Below are 17479 nucleotides of genomic sequence, written 5' to 3' on the forward strand. Positions count from 1 at the left end.
TTAACATCTATAACTACTAGCTCTAACAGGAAGTCTCTTAACAAACAATTAAGGTTGTCTATGTCCCCTCTAGTAAGATGCTTGCAGATAGACTTACTAAAGCGCTTCTAGCTAGCAAATAGCTAAGCTTTCTTTAGCAAATTTAGCTAGTTAACGTTAGGGAGAGGATAGTTAGTTAGGAAGCAGATATAGAAGAGATTAAAGCAAGAATAGAAGCCCTAGAAGCATACTAAGGTTGCGCAATTAGGAACCAGCTTAAAGCATGTCTAAGCTAAGGGGGTGTGTCAGATATGCGCACCTACTGTCAAGACAGGAGGAACGTTTGACAAAAGCTGCTACATAGTACAAGCAATAAGCTTAAACAGTATGTTGCTGCAAATTGCAGCATTTTGCAGCATTTTGCAGCAAATTGCAGCATGTTGCAATCTAGTTGCGCATAGGGCAAGTGCGCGAGGGGCTTGGATCAGCAAAACAAAAAGCCGAGCAACACGAGTAGAGCAGAAAAAGAATTGATAAATTAATACAATCAATCATCATCCTATACATCATATCAAAACCCATCATTCATCCCAGGAAGCCTAGAAACAGTGCTTCAATCTAACAATAGTGCTGTAGGTATCTACTTAGCGGCTTTTTCTTTTTAAAGGATATTTTAAAAGAAATTCTATTAGTTTTCTTTATTTAAAACACTATAATAGACCTTAGTAATATCTAATATTACTCTATATGTTTTTGCATTATTGTTAATAAGTACCTCTTAATATAGTATTTTATAATACTAGTGTTTATAATCTGCTCTACATTTCTAGCACTAGCCTTTCTAGAACTGTTAGGCAAGCTTTTTTACTAGTGTGCCTGTTATAGGTTGCACTAAAAAGAATCTTTCTTCTTTCTTTTTTATGTTTTATATATAGCTTACAACCTGTGTTAAGTAACATAGTCTTTTATAAACTATAGCTTCTTTTAGCGCTAAATTAATGTTATAGTTATCTTAGACTTCTACTTTCTAATAATTTATAAGGTAATTTGTTAGTTTATAGTTTACTTTACATTTCTAATAAAGTCTTTTATTTAGCTTATTATAGATTTTATTTATAGTTTAGCCTTTTTTCATACTTATAGATTTTATTACTAGTCCTAAATTTTTATTTTTTAATTTTCTAAAGTCTAAGCATTGTTAATAAAAGTAGCCTACTTTTTTATAATTTAGGTAGGCTTTATTCGAAACTCTCTTCTTCTGTTCCTTTATTAGTAGTAGCCTATTACCTTTTTTTAAAAGTCTGTTCTTCTTTTAGGAGGTGCCTTATATGTGTTTTATGTAGCTTAGATCTATTGGCTTTTTATTATAGTAAGGTGTTTTTTTCTTCCTAAGTGCTAGCTTAGGCTTCTAAGGTGTTCTACTAAGTCTTTTTTTACACTTATATTTTCTATAATAGTTATTATAAGTTGCTACTTAATAAATTTTTTTAAAGTAGTTAGCGTTTTATTATATGTAAATTTATCTTTAATTATTTTTTTAAGTTCTTTATAAAACATTTTGTAAAAGGTCTTCTAGTCTGTCTATTTATAAATAGCTAACTATTTATAGAATTATGTAGTGTAATGTTGCATAGTTTCTTTTCTTTACTATAAGATGTTTGCTTTATCTACTACTATCTTTTCTTTATCTATAAGCTTATAGATTATAGTAAAGGCTTCTTTAAAAAAGTTTATACTACTAAACACTTTTTTTATTTTAGAAAAAACTATGTAGCTATTTACTTTAAAGTTTATCTAGTTATTAGTATAGAGTTAGAACTAGATTATAGGTAGCTTATTAAGGTAAAGTCTTATCTATAAGATTATTTCCTTATATAATTAAAACACTTCTTAGTTAGATTACATATACAGATAGCATTATGTAAAGAAAGGCCTAAGATTCTTTAAATTTTTAGTAAAAAGTTTTAGTAAAAATAGCCTTAAGGTTGTCTTAGCTATAATACTTATTTTTTTTTAGAAGAAGTTTTAAAGCTTTGTAAGTTCTAGCTATAAGGCTTAAATTTATAAGTTTATAGTTTATAATCTTTCTTAAGTTTATGCTAACTATAATAACATCTACCTTAGATTTATTACTTTAAGTTTATGTAATTTATTTTATATGTTATTTAATTACTTAGTTATAGCTTCTTTATTTAGTGTTAGAGCTTAGCTTATTTTTAAAAGAGTAGTGCTAATTATTTCTATATTAGTAGTAGTTTGTTAAGAATTTATTCTTTATTAGAAGGTAGTAATTAATGTTATAATTTTTACTTTAGAAAAGTAGTTTCTAAAGTACACTAGGCTAGAAAAAAAGGTAGAGGTTTTAAAAAAAGAAGAGGCTAGGCTACTAACAAATGTACAGTCTGTGTAGCCTTAGTTCTAGGGATAGAAGGGGTAGGCTAACTATAATTTACCCTTTAACAGCAGTATAAAGTGCTTAGGTTAAACAGTTCCTATAGAACAAAATAGAGGTATATATAGTGTAAAATATATAATTAGAATTACTTTTATTAAAAAGTAGCAATGCTAATTAGTTTATGTAATAATAACTAAACTAAACTTTAATTATACCTTTCTAATAATAGTTATAATCCAGACTATATACATAGGGTCCTAGAGGTTAATTGTTGTTGCGCGTTGTAAGCGCTTAACTACTGTAGCGCGCATTAGCGCTTATAGCGCTTAACTGTCTCTTCCCTATAAGACACTACACTTAGCTGTGCACTAGTCTAATAAGTCTGTCTATTTGTTGTCTGTTAGGTCCTGTGACCTGACAGGTAGAGTGACAAGAGAGTTCTAGCCTTGCCTGTCCAAACAGTAGGGCATCTGTAGATGGTATCTTACAGTCTAATCGTGGGTTGTAACAATAATACTTATGCTATAAAAATTTAGATAATTACTAAAGAAAAGATTAACAACATTAACTAGACTATATAAGTAAAGTATATAAACACTTATTACTATAAATAATAAATTTACTATATTAATAATAATAACTACACTGCTAGTTACTACTAAATAAAAACATTATAATAAAAGCATTATATAGGTATTAGGTGTTTATTTTATTTTTTTATAGTAATAAAAATTTCTTGTTAGAAGGTTATACTTAGTTGTATTTTATTTAAATTAGTTTTAAATTAGTTTTAAATACTTCTTAAATACTATAAATAAAAACTATTAGACTATAAAAAAAAGTTGTATAATCATTTTTATAAATTATTCTATCTTAGGTTGCTTAGAACCTATCTAAAGGGTCTTTGTATTAGCTCGAACCCTAACTTAACCTTGTTCTATGCAGTTACCTTTATTCCCCTAAGTATTTAGTTGCACCTCTTCTCTTAGCTAGCTTAGTAGTTTTCTAATATCCTTTTGTACAAGACCTATAGGTGTTAATAGAATTCCTAGGTTATTAAGTCCCCACGCACTCCCATATGCCTCTGAGTGGATTCCTACCGCATTCGGACCCATTGTCTTGCCTGCGCCGTTACAATATTTATATAAGTTGTACAGATAATTATTTGATAGTTATTATGTAATTTTAGCAAAAAATTAGTTAATTTACAGTTTATGTTTAGGTTTGTACGCGTGAAGGGAAAATTGTTGTGTTGCTAAGGAATTCCACCGACTTTTGCACCAGATAGATCCTCTTACACTAGTTACGCTAACTCACGCTTCCTTACAATGTTAGGCAGGACTCGCGTTTCGCCATCCAGATCTATAAACCATTCCACTAGTTCCTCGCTCATACTAAGCTTTCTCGCCCTCTGAGTCCAGTTCTCAAGCGCGATCTTCTCAATCCTCCGCCCACACTTCTTAGTAAGAAAATCTGCAAGCTCGTGCACCGATACCTTCATTGAACCACAAATATGCAAGTACGTAACACCTTCGGACCATTCGCAGAAAACATCGCGCACTATCGTCCTCGCAGCTGTATCCACTGGCACGATATCGAAACACCCAGTCAAGGTCTTGAGGGTGGGGACAGCTCCTATCTTCAACGAATACTGAACTAAATTTTGGAGAACGTCATTCTTTGGAATATCAGGTACTTTGTCGCGCGCCTGTATGACCCAGTAATCATGGTTAATGATACTAGTGGGGCGATGAGTGACGACTGGGATTCCCAGTTGTGCATGTGTGTTCTCCAATAGAACTTCGCAAACCCATTTGCTAGCTAAATAACCGTCGGTGCTATCAGGTGGTTCGTGCCCTGCTACTGAGATCTCTGGGAAGGATGTGAGAGACATGAACTGTGCAACACCGGCAGAGGATACATAGTGGAAAGGAATCCGCCGTCGTGAGGCTAAACAAATGAGCTCTTTCGTTGAAGAGATGTTTGGAGTACGTAGTGAGGCGTAAGGCTGGACAAAAGATACTGCGGCGCCATAATGAATGATGACATCGACTGTGCAGCAAAGATTTGTGAAGATGTCGCTGGAAAGGCCAATTCGGATTTCCGAAAGATCTCCTTTGTGAACTGTGACTTTGTGGCTGTGGATAACATGCCCGGGCAGCTTCTCCACTGATCTCACTGCAACACAGTGGATCGATGTGATTTTAGGGGCCTGCAGCAAGCAACCAAGAATCGAGAGACCGAGAAAACCTGTCGCGCCCGTGAGAAGCACCACAACGCCATCCTTGGCTTTTAAAGCCCTGGTAGGTTCTTGGATAGGAGGCTCAATGCCTGTAAGCGAAGTTTCGGCTTCCCAGTCAATGCTTGTGTCAGTGAGATGAACTTTGCAGTCGTAGGTGTTTGTAACACAATTAAGAGTGGCAGCGGCCATTCCTGTTATTGTAGGGTTTCTGAGCAAGTCTCGGAGGCCAAGATTAAGTTTCATCCTTTGCCGTAACTTCTCGAGGACCTTCAGTAACAGTATGGAGTTACCACCAGCTGAGAAAAAATCCATCGTCACAGATAACCTAGTAGGATGTAACGTTTTCGTCAAGACTTCTTCCCAAATCTCAACTATAGTCTCCTCAATGGAAGTAAGTGGTGTGGGTGATTCGGCGGATTCGGCGGCCTCAGGTAGTGGTATGACTTGGAGCGCTTGAAGATCGACTTTTCCGTTCCCCGATAGTGGCAAAGCCTTTAACTCTACTACTCTGGCTGGCCGCATGTAGGTTGGTAATGGAAGAGTTTCCATCATCTTCGCCAGTGAATGTTGGGCAGTAGCAGGGCAGCCTTTCTGTAAAACAAAGAACGCTGCGAGATATGGACTTTCTGCTTGCCTGAGGACAGTGGCGCATTCCGACACGACGCCTTTCGATGTCCTCAATATTGTATTGGAGACATCCATCAAGTCAACTCGGTTCCCTCTCAACTTAATCGAATAGTCGCCACTAATGCGCCCTAGAAAGGTAACAGAGCCATCTTCATGCATCCGCCCCTGGTCTCTTGTCCTATACGTCCTGTGCCTTCCTACTTGCTCGTGGTTGAGTGAATCACTGTTGGTGATATTTGAGTAGTCACTGGTATAACCCAGGCTAACTCCGGGACCTGCTATACAAATTTCGCCAATCCAACCAAATGGAAGGGGACGCCCGTCTTTATCCACAACGAAGACCTCATAATTTGGCAATGCCGATCCGATAGACACTGGGAACAAGACTTCAGTCGAATGATAAGAGACTGCTCCCATAGAGCAGCAGAAGGAAGCTTCGGTAGGACCATAGCCATTGACAAGCTCCAGTTCTTTAAGCCCGAGAGCCGCGAAACCCTTAAGGACACTTTCGGTCATGGATTCACCTCCGCAGAACGCAAGTCGCCATTCGGTCCTTTGGAGGGTATCCGAGCCGTATTGGAACCACAGCAAGTACTCTGACGGAACCCCAAATGTGACATTTATCTTTTCAGTTAGAATGAGATGAACGATTGCCTCAGGGTCATGGCGGGCGCAGGTCATAATGAGTATACCACCGGAAGTGAATGCGACCAGCATTTCGAAAAGCCAGGCGTCGAATTCAATGCCACTTTGCTGAAGAACGACAGGCTGAGTCAAAGGAACTTCATGCTTAATAGCAGTAGCCTGTGTCAAAAGGTTGCCGTGAGTCAACACAACACCCTTTGGAGCGCCGGTCGAGCCACTGGTATGAAGGATAGCCGCGATCGACTCGGGGCCGGAATGGCTGTGTATAATTTCTGATCCAACCGTTTGAATGCTTATAACTGGGACATCGAGGATAACTTCAAATTGAAGTCGTCGGGCAGCAAAAAGGGCAGCATTTCCAACAGCCAGTGCAATAGTGCTCTTGCAATTTTGCTTGATGGTCGAGTTTCGCTCAAATGGGTTTCCGATGTTGATAGGGACATATATGGCCCCAAATTGCCATATAGCCGCGACGGCGCATAAAAGATCTAGTGTGGGGTCACCGAGTACGCTGACTGCAGTGCCTCTGTCCACATCGTAGGCTAACAGGGCCCTGGTAATGGTATTTGCCTTCTTAAGTAATTGCGTGTAGGTAATGCTGTTGCCTCTCCAGTCCTTCGCAGCCAAGCAATTGGAGTAGCGAGATACAACGTTGTCAATGAAGCCATAAATACTCCCTGACAGCTGTGGAACGACCAGGCCAGTTCCTAGCTCCCTTCCTCTTTCTCTTTGCGAGTCTTGAAGATAGTCGATATCTATAACATGTTGATACGGATCTTTCGACGCCGTCGCAAGAATAGTGATATAGATGTCCGCCATCAATTCCGCATGTTCTACAGTATACAGGTCATCCTGAACGGCGAAGTGTAAAGTTATGTGATGATCTTCATCCTCTTGAATGGTAAGGACGAGATCTTGAGGTTGAAGTGCGTCCGCAGATGTATTGTATTTCAGGACTGCATCTCCAAGTGTAATATCTCGGGTGAATCCTGAAATGTAATTGATGCAAACCTGAACCAAAGGTGTGTGTGAATCATCTCTCTCGATATTGAGTTTTGAGAGTAATATGTCGAACGAGACCGCAGAGTGCTCCATAGCCGAAAGAGCTACGAGCTTCGCACGTCGCACAATGTCTGCAAACGAGATGTCATCCTGGAGTTTTAGGCGCAAAGGGAGCAGATTGGTCATGAACCCGACTACTCCTGCAAAGCGCTCATTGTGCCGGCTTGAATCACCCATGCCAATGCAAAAATCCGTTGTGTCTGTAAATTTCGATAGCATAGTCTGCAGGACTGCCAAATGAAAGTGCATCATTGTGACCCCTAGAGACTGACATAGCTTCCGAACTGTCTTGCATATTTCCTCAGACATAGCTCTCTTGTAATTGTGAATAGACGGGCAGTTGAGCGGCCTCCTATGCCTTCTTCGGGCAAACGGGAAAAGCGGCAACGGAGCCGGTGCTGGATCAAGTTGATTCTTCCAGAAGTTGATGTCTTTTTCAGAATAAAGTTGGTCATCATGAGCAAAGTCAAGATATTGCGCTGTGGGCGGGGGTAAGGTATCCACGGAGCTATACATTTGTGCGATATCCCGCAGCACGATTTGCCATCCTGTCCCGTCAAGGATAATGTGATGATAGCCGACAATGAGATGATGCAGGGCGCTAGACGAGGAGAGGAGTGTAACGGCGATAGTAATACCGTTCCGGAGATCATAAATATGCTGCCTCTTTCGCTCAAACTCAGGCGTGGAGTTGAAATCGCTCGTGAGTATCTGGTGACTCCATAGGTGACGTGAAGTGGGCAACACGCTTTGGAGAACTTCTCCTGACTTGTCTTCTACAAATATTGCGGATCGTAGTGATTCATGCCTCTGAAACGCGAACTGGATGGCCATCTGAAGCCTAATAGGGTCGATCCGCCCAACGATGTCGTACATCCACGTGCAATTGTAAATGGTCGGGTCATCGAAACAAGCCATCAAGTACCATACGCGAGATTGCCTCGAAGATAATCTGCCTTGCTTTCGAAATGCTAAATCACCGTTGTTCTGGACACTCCTTTCGCTTGTTGCGGACGACACAGGCTGACCAAAAGACTCCTCTACACGGACATTTCCTCCTGCCCAGCGGCCGCTAACTTCTGGCTCGTCGCAGGAGGCGATATTAGGAAGATATCGTTGCGGACTGCCATTGATATCTTGGTGATGAGATGGAACTATGTCTTCCGGAGGATCGATATGTCTATCGCCACTAGACGTCGCCATATTATGTAGTTGCGCGGCTCTTGTTGGCAGGATAGCATTTTGACATACTGTAGTGACAAGTTAGCATTTGCTTCTCCATTTATCTTCCCCAACTCACTTTCGTAGGCCGATAGACCACCTAAGATCTTCAGCACAGATAATCTATGCCCAAAGTCTCTGAAAAATCGGGACGATATCTCTACAGCTATCAAAGAATCTACTCCAAGTTCTACAAGCGGCCTGTCTAGATTGATGTGATTTAATGGGAGTTGAAGAATCTGCGCAAGCTGGGCAGAAAAGATCGGGAGGACAATATCGAGTGCGTCCTGCTCGTTTGCGGCATTGAGAACCTGGTGCTGAACCAACGTAACCTTTTCGGATGATTGTGGGTCCTTGTCTCGCTTTCTCACTTTTATTGCCCGGTGATGAGAGAATACCGGATTCTCATACCAAAATGGTTTTCGAGACCCTGAGGCTGGCCTCAATCCAGTTATGAGCTCGATTGGGTAGCCTGAGTTGGGCCGTCCTGCAATGATTGCCTGGGTGAAGATATTGTGCAGGTCCGCTTCGGAAATTTTCATATAGTCGTACCGTTTCTCCATCGTCTCGATTTGTTCGGGCCCCGCTTTATTCATGTATCCCACGCCAATAATCATTCCAAGATCGATTACTGAAGCTGCAAGGCCGCGACTACGCCTTTGGTGTGCTATGGGTGTCATAAACTACGACATAGTTAGCTCGTAGCGGGAGGGTCATGAGCGTGATGCTATACCATATTTGCGGCAGCATAGTTACTTTGGCCAATATTACCCACGACGCTAGCAAGGGATGAAAGTAGAATGAAGAATTCAATATCATCGTCTTTGAGGGCATTGTTCAAGTTGTTGCAGCCAATTACCTTGGGCTGAAAGGACTTTTCCCAGTCTTGAAATGTCATGTTTGCGAAAGTAGTGTCTGAGAGCACCATCGCGGCATGCGCGACACCACCAACCGGAGGAAGATGGCCATGAAGCTCTTCCAGCATGCAATTCAGCGCATGTCTGTCGCACACATCTAGCGTCCTGATAACAATTGTCGCGCCTGCACGAGTAAGATCTTCACACCAGGTCTTCTGAGGAGACGGGTTTCTGCTCGCCATCACCACATTGCGAGCACCGGAGTCCACCATCCACCTGCAGATGGAGCGGCCCATATCACCGGTCATCCCAATCAGCAAGTATGTTTTATCAGCTGTGAAAAGAGACCGCGGATCAGGTGGGCGAACTATGACTGGCTCTTTCATAGGGCCTATGCAGTCTACGAGTCCTAGTATTGACTTTGGAGACCCCAGTGGCGCTTTGTACACTTCGAAATTTGTGTCACTGAACCGGGATATGATATTCTTCAAAAATGGTTTTGCGTTAAACGTTGCTTGTTCGCCTGGATATATAGAATTGGTCGAGACGAGGTCGTGTGTACAGATAATCTGGGCTGAGGAAGGAAGGCTTGCCACAATTTGAGTCGTGTTATCCCTTTCACCCTCATTTGCTGAGAGGTCAATGAATGAATCTAATCCCGAAGGCAGGCTTGCCTTGATTTGCTGCTTGGTGGAGTGTGGATGGAGAATGACATCTGAATGATAATCATCGCCGGTGACGTCGAAAATTGAAGTGAAGATTTCAGGTCCGGCTGTTTGATTACTCCAGTTGTTACTCCAGTTGCTGCGCAAGTACTCAGCCAATTGTTTGTTACCGTTGTGGAACAATAACTTTCTTCCTAACACTTTACCAGCCAGACTATGCCCAATAAGGTAGTAAATGGCATTGACTAAAATGGTGTCATCGCTGGCGTGTGGGTCATATACTTCTATGGTCCATGATGGCGGGATACTCACCACGCTTTCCTTCGAATGGCTAAAAGCTAGTACGCGATGGGTGCTACTGTTTACAGTGCCGACGACTACAAACAGCGAGACAGTTTTGCATATGCGTATTGCAAATAAGGATGACTTCCGGATGAAAACGGTCACTGTTGGGTCCCAAGAGCTATCGATCGGTGGTAATACAGCTCTTGACCCTCAAGTAGAAATGGGTTGCTTGAAGCCTTTGTTATCTCGCCTAATTACTCGCCGAAAAGCATTCAACTGGTCGTTCATCTCTGAGATAGGAAGAATCCGAGGTATCATGAGTCGGCCGTCCCTCACGGCAAGTTCCGGCTCAGCAGTCCAGAGTGTGTTAGATTTCGTATGGTGCGCTGTGACTAAGCGGAGAAAGGCTTCCATAATGAGAGAAATTGTAGTATCGGACTTACAATCCGTGTCAAGTACTTGCATAGCGAGATCTGGCATCTCATTGCTTATGCAACGGACGAGTCCAACGATCATATTAGAGTATGGATTGTTCGTTTCGCGATCGGTTGTAAGCCACAGGATCGTCCGAGCCCGCCGGACGAGATTTTGGAGCACCCGTAGCGACTGAAATGTCATGGATCCGAGAATTGGGCAATCCGAATTTTCAAACAATATGATATGGGGATTAAGTGCAAGATAATCGGCGCTAACATCGTCGAAAGAGTCCACAATTATGACATGATTGCTAGAACTTTCGAGCATGGCCTGCATCTCCGGCATCAACGAAGTCGAGAATGCCTGCTGTCCTCGGACAATCAATATCGGAGCATCGGCTAGTGAAGGGTGAGAACACCTTAACGGAGTCCTGATACGTTCAAAGTCGGTGTTGGTGGCTTGCGAGATGATAACTGAGAAGGCGTGGAGCGAAAGATTAGAGCTGTCGTGCAGTATAGTGTCGGTTCCAGAGAACCCAGTAGACTTTAGTAGATCATTCCATTGATTGCAAGTTAGTTTTGGGCTAAAGCGGCGTCCATCATCCTGACCAAGCCACCAGCCAGGCAGTCCGCATACCATGAAACCAATCCGGAGTACATCGCCTGAAAACTCGACCATGGCGAGATAGCCTCCCGGACGTAGTAGTTTGCGAACGTTCCTCATAGTTGCGTTTAGATATCGTGTAGCGTGGAGGACATTTGATGCAATGATAAGATCATAAGTCTCGGAATTTAGCCCTTGAACGTCGGGGTCTTGCTCGATGTCCAGAGTGCGGTATGAAATTTTGCCAGTCCATTTTCGGAACCTCTCCTGGGCTGACTGAAAGAAGCCGGAAGAGATATCGGTGAAGGTATACGAAGTGAAGGTGTTCCCGAGGGAGGCTAGGACGCTTGCTGTTGCACTTCCTGTTCCACCGCCAATTTCCAGGATATTCATACGTGGGTATCGATGCGCAATCTGGGCGATTCCAGATGATAGGCCAACATTCATAGCCCGAAGTCCGATGCCATCTGTGTATAGCCGGCCTAGCATTGAGTCTGCGAGCATATGTTCTAACATGTTAGTAGAGCCGCAAACAACATCCGCAATTCTATGTCCAACTGCGGAAATGAGTTGGACATCCACAGATTCCGAATATCGAGCAGAGAGATTCTCAATTGTTTTAATATCGTCTTGAAACCATTCCGCTTTGGCGGTCGGGTGCTTGCCCTCCTTGACAGTTGGAAGAAGGTAATCAATGAAGTCAAATAAAGGACGGTGTTGAGTTGGCACTTCGTAGTCAGCCACCAGGATCCGCAGCTGCTTAAAGAAATATAGTGAAATTCTTTCGCATGCTTCAACTAGAGCTGTATCCACATCAAAATGCTTGCGGGCGTCATAATCGAGAACAATGCCATTGCTAATACAGGGCTTCCATGCCATTTGGCTAAACAGCATGCAGTCATCTTGAGGTGGACTGGCGAAGAGTGCAACGCATTTCAGCCCCTCAATTTGTAATTCGGTACGGGATGCGTTTAGCGAAGCGACTCCTATGTCGCCAACGATAACTGGCGACTGGTTCTCCTGAGATGGAAGGACGGCCGTGATGTCAGATATGATGTGGACGCTCTGAGGTACTAGATCACTATTCATCCACGCCAGTGGGTTCAGCCTGATCCTTTCGATATGCTGTGGCAAAAATGGAGCCCAAAGGCTTCTGTTTCATGTTAGCGTGGAATAGTGGAGCAAAGTAAGCGATTGGATGGTTTACCTATCACCTGGTGCCGCATATGCGACAAGCATTGACTGAAAATACCAGTCGAGAAGTACAGGATGTAGATGAAACCTGCTCATAGGCTTTTCTGCAGTGACCTGAGCGTGGTGGAGCCTGCGATGTGCTGAAGTAAGCCCTTGAAACATGGCAGCAAATTCCAAACCAATTGTAGAAAGATGGTGGTAAACGTCTTGGGTGGGAACGCAGCGCAGTCCAGAATAGCTTGGACATGAATAAGGTAGCAGATCTGGCGAAGGTAAGCCGAAACGTATCCGGACTTTGCCTCGTACCATTCGGCGGAGAGAATGTGAACTTCCTGCCTTTCCTGCGATGCAAGAGAACTCAGCTTCCAGGGTTTTGTCTGCGGAAGCAAAGGTATCATCGTGTTCTCCATTTAGCTTTCGCAAAGTGAAGCAAATCTCCACGCCTTGCTGATCATCACCAAGAGACAAAGGAGCTTCGAAGTGTACATCCTCCAGTACCACCATGTTGATAGTACGGCCCTCCGAGATCACAAGTGATGCGTCGAGTGCCATTGAGCAGTAGGCTGCAGCTGGGAAGAGAATCTCACCCTGCACCACATGACCTTTGACCCAAGGAATATGCTCGATACGCAAGATGTTCCGCCATTGTATCTGACCATCAAAAACGCTTGTCTGCACGCCCAGTAGTGGATGAAAAGGCTGACCAGAGAGACGAAACTCTCTCGAAATTCTGGATTCTCTCCAGTATGACACCGAGTGATCCCAAGGATAGTTGGGGAGGTCTTTTAGCCTCAGAGGAGGTTTGAAGCCGACGCCTTTGCATGCTCTCCAGAATTTGGATAGATCGATTGAAGGAGGATTTTCAATTGACCAAAGGAATGCGAGCGCTTCCATGAGAGCGTCAAAGTCGTCTGAACCACGCGCCAGTGTGCCATGGTGAGGAATCGCGCTTCCAGAAGATTTCAGGACTGTGTGGATAATCGGCGATTCCAGGGCTGGATGCGGACCGATCTCTAGAGCAGCGGGGAACGGTCCATGGTCTTCCATCGCCTGCTCGAGAGCTTCCATGAAAAGCACAGGGTTCACTAAGTTGTCTAACCAATGCATATCATTCAACGAATCCGAAGCTATATCCATGGGGTATCCATGAACAGAAGATATCCAGGCTGGCCCAGAAGCTGGTTGATATCTGATGCAGCATGCTTGTAGATCGGTGAGATACTGCGAAGAGTACGCTGACATAAAGGGCGAGTGGTACGCACGGCCTACTCGCAGCATGCGAGCGGATATTCCTTGAGATTCAAGATACTCCTTAGCATCAGCTAGAGCTTCGGCTTCTCCAGAGACTGTCGTGCTTGACGGGGAGTTGTGGGCGGCGACGAAAATCTTGCCAACGAATCGGCTGTCCTCGCAAACATTCAACGCTTCGCGTACGCTGCAACTGACTGCCATCATCAATGTTGATTGCTCATCATGCGCGCAGGGTTTTGCTACAGCTTGGCCCCGATAATAAGCAATCTGTATCGCATCCTCAGCGGACACGCAACGAGCAGCGTATGCCTATGAATAGTGAGCTTAAGTAGTCATTGAGTAGCTCTTGGCTCACGGCTGCAATTTCCCCGCTGCTGTGCCCAATGACCATATCAAATTGAAGTCCGGAATCATAAAGTACATCGATGAGCCCTATCTGGACTGCCGTACATAAGGGTTGAGAAAACGCGGGCTCATGCACTCTACTTTCTACTGGAGCCTTCCTCAACTCATCTGCAATGTTCCATTCAGGGCAACTTGAGAGTGTGTGGAGAAAATTATCGAGTTTCTGGATTGCACTCGCGAAAGTAGCACAATGTAGAAGCAATGCGCGCCCCATCAAAGGCCATTGAGCCCCTTGCCCAGTGAAAATGCCAAGGATCCCATGGCCAGTTCCGGAACGCGTCGTTGTCTCTATAGTGGCCATTCGTTGCTGTAGAGAACGTATACTATCGTCTATTTTCGTGATTAATTCTTCTGTACTCTTTGCAGTCAATGCAACTCTGTTAGAAAATGATGAGCGGTTTTGCGAGAGGGTCCACGCCAGCTTCGAGAGATTGATCAATGGCTCTGCGATAAGTAGATCACGATACGATTCGAGGAATTCCCGCAGCGCCCTTGGCGATATTGCTGAGAAGACGAATGGCCCACGAGAATTTATGCAATCATCCGCTGGGCAGGTCTTTGAAATCTGGTCATCGATTGATTCCAAGATGATATGCGCATTGGTTCCTCCAAAACCGAAACTGTTTACGCATGCTCTGCGACGACTCCCGGTTGCAATTCGAGGCCAATTCTGCGCCGTTGTCGGCACGATCAAGTTGTCGGAGAAGCCATATATTGCCGTGTTCAATTGATTCAGATGCATGTTGGGAGGTATCGTTAAGTGATGAATGGCCAAGGATGCTTTTAAGAGCCCAACAATGCCAGCAGCGCCTTCGAGGTGTCCAACAACGGTTTTAGCTGACCCAACATAAATACGGGAATTCATTTCTTCACTTTTACCCCCTTGACGTTTAGAGAAGACGGAATTGATCGCTTCTGCTTCCGCTACATCACCTGCTTGAGTACCTGTACCATGTGCCTCGAAGAATTGACATTGGTCGGCAGGCCAGAGCGGTTCCAGTCCAGTTTTCTTGAAAGTCTCCCTGATGAGCTTAATTTGGCTGGTGGCTGAAGGCATAGTAATCCCCGGAGTCCTGCCGTCTGAACTAACGCCTGTCTCACGAATAACGCTTTCAATGTTATCCCCTCGAAGTAAAGCGTCCTCAAGCCTCGTTAAGACAACAACGACTGCACCTTCTGCCCGAGCATACCCATCCGCTTGTTGATCCCACATCTTGCAATGGGCACTCGACGAGAGCATGTGGAGATTGGAGGTCGAGATGAACATCTCAGGGCCCAGGATGAGATTGACACCAGCTACGATGGCAACATCGCATTCGCCGTTGCGCAGGCTTTGTACAGCTAAGTGGACAGCAACGAGGCTAGAGGAGCAGGCTGTATCCAGAGTAATTGACGGGCCTTTCCAGTCGTAGAAGTAAGATATCCGGTTGGAGAGAATACTGCGTGCAGTTCCGGTGGCATGGTATTGGGATACGTACAATGGGTCCCTCATCTGTATGTCGTAATAATCTGTACCCATTAGGCCGGCAAAAACGCCGGTGTTCGAGCCGCGCAAGGATTGCATTGGATACCCCGCCGATTCTATTGCTTCGAAGACTAGTTCTAAAAGCAGGCGTTGCTGAGGATCCATTGCCTCTGCTTCTCGTGGATGAATACCGAAAAACTCGGCATCAAATCGGGAAGGGTCGTCATCACAGAAGTAAGCCGCCCTGACGTTCGAAGTACCATGGTGCTCCGGCTTTGGATCGTAGAAGGCATCAGGGTTGAATCGAGCTTGTGGAACTTCTTTTCGGAGGTCGATAGGGTGATGCAGCAGATTCCAAAATCTTGATGGTGATGACGCTCCCCCAGGAAGTCTGCAACTACTCCCGACAAGAGCTACCGGCTTCCTAGTCACCATTGGGAAAAGAGTGCATGAGCTCGTACGATGGGATAAACAGGACTGAAAGGATGGTGACTAGAGAAAATATTGTCATGAGAAAGGTCTGTAAATGTCCTCAATACAAAAATGCAGTATTACGGCGTCTAAACTGTCGACAAACCCCGAGACAAAGCCGTGGGGTAATCATATCGAGTGCGGCACGTTGCCGGGCAAATCGCCGAACACGCCGTGTCTGCTTCGGCGATACAGTATCAACAATGGAACGCCGAAGTGTCTAAAACGCCGACTAGTCTCTGGCTAGTTTCTCTAACACTAACTCGAAAGCCTTCTCACGACAAATGCAGCACCCTACAAGAATGAAAGCGCTCGTTGCGACCGCAGACGCTCAATGGCAGCTTCAGACAGACGTACCCATACCGGATCTTATGGACGGAGAAGTTCTGATCCAAATCACCGCCGTAGCATTGAATCCGTCCGACATTAAGCAGCTCGATAATTGCCCTGTGGAAGGCACGATTTGTGGGATGGATTTAGCCGGTGTCGTAGTAAAAGTCAAAAGGAACGTACGGAAGGACTTACGTATCGGTGACCGCGTCTCTGCGTTTGTTTTTGGGTGCAATCCTAGCAGGTGCATGAATGGTGCATTTGCGGAATACGCTGCCGCAAAGGCCGAATTTTGCATAAAGCTGCCAGAGTCCGTCCCGCCTCCTGAAGGCGCATCGCTGAGCGTGGGGCTAATGACCTGTGGACTGGCATTGAGGTCTTTGGGTCTAGTTAACGAAGCAGCGGAAAGGGAACCGTTCCACGCACCTAGTAGCAGAACACATGTTCTTGTGTATGGTGGCTCAACGGCAACAGGAACACTAGCAATCCAGCTCTTGCGCTATCTAAACTACATCCCACTCGCCGTCTGCTCTCCCCGCAATTTCCTACTCGCTGAAAGGGCAGGCGCAGCACAGTGCTTCGACTATAAGACGCCAAACATCATCATGGAGGTTCGAGAGATCATCGGCGAAAGTCTTTGTTATGTTCTGGACTGCATCGGCAGTCCAAATTCGACGACGGCTTGCTATGGGGTCATTGGAAGGGATGGTGGGAAATACACATCGCTGGCTCCTTTCCCGGATAGGTTGAGAATGAGACGAAAAAATGTGCGACCTGAATGGATACTAGGTTATTCAGTCTTTGGGACCAACGTGAATCTCAATAAGGAGTACCTGAAAGAGGCTTCACCCCAAGACGGAGAGTTTGCGGTGGCATGGACATTGGAGATGGAATCTCTGATCTGGCAAAGTCGGCTACAATCGCACCCGATCCAGATTCAGCCGGATGGACTTCGTGGAATCAAGAGGGATAAGGACCTGCTAAAGACGGGAGGCATATCAGGCAAGAAGTTAGTTTATATTGTGCAAGATACGTAGAAAATGATATCATCCCTATATTAGAGCCCCTGGTGGTGCGGATGTCAAGGTGGTGTCGATATGTCTAGTGGTGGACCTAATGTCGCACGTGACACTGGTTCACGTGACCTATCGCAGGGTGAATGTGGGTCCTTCACCTCTTACCCTCTTCCTGTTTAGGACTAGCGCTCTTTTAGCTACTATATATTTGCCTCTGAGCTCTCTCTCGCTCCAGAGACCTTATACCTCACCTCAATCTACTTGGGTTGTCTCACATTACCTAATTGACTGCTCTATGCTCTCCACTATCAATCAGCTCTAACCCTGCGATACTTAAAATACGCTTACT

The 17479-nt window shown here is 44.5% G+C and overlaps 2 protein-coding genes across 2 annotated transcripts; one reads left to right on the top strand and one right to left on the bottom strand.

Annotated features, from left to right (window-relative positions):
- Positions 1 to 3629: 3629 nt before the first annotated feature.
- BDR25DRAFT_356261 (uncharacterized protein) lies at positions 3630 to 15748 on the bottom strand (the record flags this gene model as incomplete). The annotated part of the gene is made up of 8 exons (XM_033695598.1): positions 3630 to 3646; positions 3692 to 7953; positions 8001 to 8104; positions 8141 to 8854; positions 8905 to 10156; positions 10256 to 12148; positions 12206 to 13752; positions 13799 to 15748. The coding sequence occupies 8 exons, from the start codon at positions 15746 to 15748 to the stop codon at positions 3630 to 3632; spliced, it is 11739 nt and encodes a 3912-aa protein (XP_033546388.1).
- Positions 15749 to 16053: 305 nt separating this feature from the next.
- On the top strand, positions 16054 to 17151 carry BDR25DRAFT_343584 (GroES-like protein; the record flags this gene model as incomplete). Its single annotated transcript, XM_033693840.1, has 1 exon — positions 16054 to 17151. The coding sequence occupies exon 1, from the start codon at positions 16069 to 16071 to the stop codon at positions 17149 to 17151; it is 1083 nt and encodes a 360-aa protein (XP_033546389.1). The 5' UTR covers positions 16054 to 16068.
- Positions 17152 to 17479: the final 328 nt, after the last annotated feature.

Source organism: Lindgomyces ingoldianus, assembly GCF_010093535.1.
Source record: "Lindgomyces ingoldianus strain ATCC 200398 unplaced genomic scaffold BDR25scaffold_20, whole genome shotgun sequence".
NCBI classification, from domain to species: Eukaryota; Fungi; Ascomycota; class Dothideomycetes; order Pleosporales; family Lindgomycetaceae; genus Lindgomyces; species Lindgomyces ingoldianus.